Source organism: Nanorana parkeri, unplaced genomic scaffold (genome assembly GCF_000935625.1).
Source record: "Nanorana parkeri isolate BGI_ZX_2015 unplaced genomic scaffold, ASM93562v1 scaffold1899, whole genome shotgun sequence".
NCBI lineage: Eukaryota > Metazoa > Chordata > Amphibia > Anura > Dicroglossidae > Nanorana > Nanorana parkeri.
Window position 1 is genome coordinate 28,290 of NW_017308167.1, and position 5,998 is coordinate 34,287.

The 5,998-nt window shown below is 41.6% G+C and overlaps 1 protein-coding gene across 1 annotated transcript in view; it reads right to left on the reverse strand.

Moving 5' to 3' along the window:
• Positions 1-233: 233 nt before the first annotated feature.
• The window catches only part of LOC108800068 (eukaryotic peptide chain release factor GTP-binding subunit ERF3A), a 219,248-nt gene continuing 213,483 nt past the window's right edge, over positions 234-5,998 (reverse strand). The window contains exon 19 of the mRNA XM_018572010.1: positions 234-821. Within this exon, the coding sequence (XP_018427512.1) occupies positions 769-821 (53 nt within the window). The 3' untranslated portion in view covers positions 234-768. The remainder of the gene's footprint in view (positions 822-5,998) is intronic.

Below are 5,998 nucleotides of genomic sequence, written 5' to 3' on the forward strand. Positions count from 1 at the left end.
TAAGCTGCAGCTGAATACAGAAAATAAATGTATTTCACAATACTTGTCTGCTTATGAAATTACAAGTCAAAAGATTATTTTGTCATTAAGTTTTCAAAAATAAAATTTTTAAATATTTGTCAAAGTAGAGGAAAACATTTTAATACAGGCCTAAAGATTCAGGATGTCTGGGACTTTGTGAGGAGAATGTATTTTAGAGACAAAACAATATTCCTGAACTTTAAAAAAAAAAAAAAGGTTAATGCAGCAATGTTACATTCAGGTTAAAAAAAGCATTCAAAAGCAACTCCAATACCAGAAAAAAGGATTTCAAATTGATATTTTATTAATCCGGTAGTTTCTCTTGTAATGTGTTAACACATTTGCATTCTCAATGGTCAATTTAGAATTAGGATGCTTAAGAACGGACACAAAAAAGGGCCACGTTGCAAGTATTGATAATAAGAAATTTTTTTTAGCTTTCATTACTGTAGGCAAATTTGTCCACATCACTTACAAAAGCTATTGCCAAATTTCTCAGCGGACACAAATTGAATGTGTTCAAAAGAAAAACGTTGTGGGAAATAATTCAGCACTGGCATAGGAGAGCTCTCAATATGAGAAAGCTGACAATGTGGACCTTTTTCTGCTGTGTAAATTTCTAACTGGGGATAGAGTTCGTCAATGGTAAGAGAGTTTGTCAATGAGCAGAAAGTAAGAAGGCGAAGTGAAGTAGGCTTCGGTAGAGTCAATTTTTCCTCACAGTATTGTGCAGAACAAGAAGGCGGCTTAATCCTTTTCAGGAACCAGTTTCAAGACCTTTCCAATGGCAATAGTCTTTCCTGAATAAGAAAAAAGCATACAAATTTTATTATAGATATTAAAAAATAAGATTAACATTTTTCCTCTGAATATCTTCAATACACACACACACACACACACACACACACATGAATACACATATATAGGAAAGCCCTACTAATCTACTAATAAACTTGTACAGATTTAACAGATTTAAACTGTTAACGCTAGCGTCCTGGCAATCTAGCTTTTTTTTCTCATGTCCTATACTTATTGTTGTATAAAGACTTCTGCGCTCGATTACTCTAAATAACTGGGCGTTTCTACACACTTAGATTGAAAGATATTAATGCAGGCTCATGCAGCCAAACACATGAAGCAGCGCTATCACCCAGAGAAAGCAAAAACTAATTAATGCAAAATAAACCAAATGTGACAGTGAAACAATATTTCTGTTGCTCTGATCTGCACAAGGGGTTGAATAGAAGATTGAATTTTAGGCCTCATTCACACTGCCGCGCGTACTGTACCATATGCAACATATGGCTCCATACACATAGCGTATGGAACCGTTTATTTGCGTAGCGTATATATGTGCAAAAACCGAATTGAACCGAGATGTGACCAGGCAGCGTATTTCTGTTTGTGCATGTATAGGCGCGTACAGTTCATTAAGATTTCCATTAGGAATTATGCATTCTGGGAATGCAAATAGTGCTCGTATATACGCGCATAGATGCTCGTATATATGCAATATACAATTTTGATTGCGTTGCGTGTGAATGAGGCCTAAATACTCTTTCACAGAAATATTGTTTCACTGTCACATTTGTTTTATTTTGCATACATTAGTTTTTTGTTTTTTTCTGGGTGATAGTATAAGACAAACACATGAAGCGGCGCTAAGTCACTTCTGTGTCCTGTCAATGCATCTCAATAGATATGTATTATATATTTTTAGAAGAGTGGGCAGATTTTTCATTGACATAGGAAAAAAAGTTAATATTGCTCTGGTGGCAATGTATTCTGTAAAAGCATGTGGGACTTCTGGGCACTTATGTTGCACAACTTGCAAACATCAGTGATCAAAGTGTTCCCCTCCATATTTCATTAGTTAAACGAGAACTATGAGGTGAGTGAAAAATCACTCATCCTCATAGTTTGAGCCGACGTGTGACAATGAAACGGTCACACGTTGGCTCAATAGATTGGGAAGTGAGCTCACGTCTCGATCATCTTGCAGACACAGTCACGGCTCCCTGCAGGTATTCCCCCCTCCCCGCTCCGATCCTCCAGTGCTGACTGGAGGAACGGACGGGGGAAGGGGCGAGTACAGCTGGCTCTGCCTCTAGATAGGCAGAGCCAGCTGTTAATCACGCACCTGGGTGGATCTTGACAGTAATGTCAGGATCCGTCCTGGCTTCAATGGTCTCAGTATACCGCGAGCTGTAGCTTGCAATATACTGAGCTTTGGGTCATGGGAGGACACTAGTATATGTCCTCCCGTGACCCTTAAGAGAACTATGGGGAAAAACATTTACCCCATAGTTCTCTTTTAAGTCCCAAAACAGTACTGGGCAAAAAGGTCAGAGCATAACTGTGACCGTTATGGGAAAGTAAGGCAATGTTTGCATATTTCTTCTACACAGTTTACTGCATCCTGAGAAAAGCCAGAGACGTGCAAAGAGAGCCCCTTAGGACCCATTCCTCAGAAGTATCTCAAACTGATGTCATCGACAAACGCAAAGTCCACCAACACAGGTTTATAGTCCTTCATAGCTCGTAACATCTTTTTAGTAAAGTCTTTTTGATAAAAAAAAAAACTTGTTAAAAATCCGTAAGTTGGCTAAACATGTTTCTATGTTCTTGATAAAATAGAACAGATTTCTCTATTAATGCTTCTGAGTGTTGGTCGAGGAATCCCTGCTGTCAGAATATCCGAACAGAGCGAGCAGCTTTTTTGGCTGTTCTGTTCGGCAGATAATTTTCAGACATCTTCCTTCAAAGCAGCTGATCGAGGGATGATGGCTGGAAAAGGGCCAACAGCGGCACCCACGCTTCGAATCTCTGCCAGTTCATCAAGAATCGGCCAAAATTTGAAGTGTGTATACCTGGCTTTAGTCTTCCTGGATAGTACAGCCCTGACTGAACTTCTGGCCAGTCACGGACATAACTCAAAAGGAAGATGTGAAGGACTTTGAGGGACTGCAATTGTATAAAAAGGGTGATGCGTGGAGTTAGTGTTTAATGTGCTCAAAGCCCCTTTTTACTAAGCTCCAACCACACAATTTTATTGCGTTGTGTCTAGTAGAGGCTTTCTCTGGGACACTGATTACAGTCACACTAGAATTTGTTTTAAGAAGGATGTGCCATCTACTACACACCACTCCATCCTGCAAACTGACCCATATATTCTATACTTCACAGAGCTTCACTGTACTTGATGCTCGATGTTCAATTCTTCATACTATAATATACATTCCACATTGTTGAACTAAATACACATAATCTGGTGTATATTCTATACTGCACACCACTGCACTCTGTATGTAATGTTCATTCTACAGTCTATGCAACACATCTCCACATTATACATTATACACACACCACAATTCAACTGTATTCTTTGCCATGTCTGCTACCCCCTCAAACTCATGAGTCCGCAGGTTGCAATCATTGTCAAGGACCAAATGGATGCTCGAGAGTCAACCCTGTAAGGGTAGACAGGGGATATTCAAGAAGGGGCAGCAACACTCTGTAAAAAGGCTTTTACCAAGGAGTGAGGCAAGTGGTGTTTGGAAAAGAATAGCAGGGGATATGATCTGACCCTTGGTGATGCTTAAGGCCATGAGGATCCAGACCATATTGGAGGAAGGATAAAATCTGTCCTATTGAGAACTTTCTGGAATGGAACTCCCTAGCCTTGCACCATGCAAAGTAGGCCTTCCAGGTGAGATGGTAGACTTCGAGAAGTCAATTTCCTAGCCTTCAAGAGCATGATGATGACCGAATCAAGAAATTAGGTTTTCAACAGCCTAATCTTAAAATCCAGCAACAGAGAAGCAGGATAATGGACTGGTTCCGGGGACAAAAGTTCTGGACGATGTTGGGAGGGCACACAGAGTCTGCCAGGAGTCAGAGTATGTCCCAGTACCATGTCCTCCTGAGCAGTCCAGACGTAGACCCACTAACATCCAGGTTAAACATCGAAGTTTCTTATTTGCTTTGGAGTCCCCAACCTGCAGCAGATAATTTTCCCGAGTTCAGACATTGATGTGCTCAGCGGTCAGCGTCGGAAGGTGTAGTTCTGCCCAAGTCAGAATCAAGCCTACTTCTTTCAGGGTTGCATAACTTCCGGTGCCCCTTTGGTGGTTGATGCGAGTTGATGATAATGGGGATGTATGAAAATGGGGATGTGCATTAAAAAAACTCTATGGAATTTTTGAACCCGAAGGAACTTGCCGGGAATCTTTCGATAAAGAATGACTCCATTTGCCAGGGGGGTGATGAATAGGAATAAGTGGAAACCATGGAACCTTTTCTCTGCTGGGACAAATATTATAACTCCCTGAGACAGGAGCTTCTGAAGAACAGTGGAAATCTGCCCCAAGGGCTGAGAGAAATGAAAGGAACTTTTTGTTTCAGGAGCAGAAGTGGAAAGTGTTGGCAACAGTACCAGCAGTAGCTGCTGGTACTTTAGCCCTTTTTCTGGGGTAAAAGGATACTCTTCTCTACTCCCCCTTTCCCAGTGATTTCCCTGATGTAGGTGTCCAAGGAGTCACACCAAACTCGTTCCCCTATCAAAGGCCATTATCAAGAAGTGATTCTTTCATTAAATTTCCACAGAATAACACTTCAGCCAAAGGATAATTTTGCATATGTACTGAGGGAGGAGGCTCATTCTGGATATTCAGAGAAACAAAGAAGCACATTGCCAATGACAGTAGCTCCAGATGTTGGCGTACAGATGGATCAGTCAGAACAGATGTAGGGTCCCTAGTCATGTTTTTGGACCAGAAGACAAATCCTGTAAAACGAACAAGATCCTAAGGGGGGGCCCAAGACCGTCTTGTCCACAGCATTTGAAAAACAGAAGATCCTCAACAAGGATCATTATGATTTTGAGGCAGGAAAAGACTGGGTTCATGATTTGGATAGTCCATTTCTTTAGGAATATTTCTATAAAATATCGCTGAGCAAAAGGCTTAGGAGGGGGCAACGATTTCCTCTGGGTGAGGCAAACGAACATTGGCTGATGACTTTTGCCAGGAAAATGCAGGCAAGACACATGCACCAAAGATAAAAATGGTTTCCTTAAGCAAGGGTGATTTAAGCTGTTTGGGCCTCGTGTGCGGAATCATCAGAAATCAGACGAGGAACCATACTCCTCCAATGGGAACCAGGCAGATTGTGATCAGGATTGTAGAACTGGGACCTTTTGAGAGATCACAACCACCCCTTGCCCCATGAGCCATCGGCTTCCTTCACAGCAGCACTAGAGAGCGGCGGGTGCATGCCAACTGAACCGGTCTTGTCCAAAATCCATAGTCCCTCACAGAAATAAGCAAACTTCACTGGAGAATTTATTGTAGCACACAGGTACACATTGTCCTGCCATGGATCCTCTTCACTTTAACATGTTAAATGCAACAATGGGCTTAATGATAGAGATAGAAGAGGATCCAGGCAGTAAGTATATATATTTTTTAGGGATGCACAGAGACTAGTATCAGTACTCGGGAAAATGCCCCAATACAGGGCCTTTAAATTTTGTATGTATATCTCCTGCTCCCTTCTTCCGCCACCCGCACCTGCACCCGTCCAAACAGAAATTGGGAGACTCGCATGCAGCCCTGGTCAGGTGCTGCACAGCTTCGAGACACCACATACTCTGTGTTGCTCACCAGGGCTTCATATTCTGCATTGCCGGCATTTATAGTCCTCTCTAGCTGGTGATATTCTGCATAATGTATTGCTGGGATTTGTAGTCCTCTATAGGTGGTGGTATTCTGCATTGTTCTATAATGTGTTGCTGGGATTTCTTGTCCCTCTACAGCTTTAAATCAATGGCAGAACTACCAGGGGTGCAGCGTTTGCAGCTGTGACCGGGCCCTGACGCTCCATCACTGTCCTAAAATCAACAGTCTGTATTGTTTATGAAAAAAAATATCACATGAAACTAAAAAAAAAAAAAAAAGTATTGGGAATTGGCATCGGC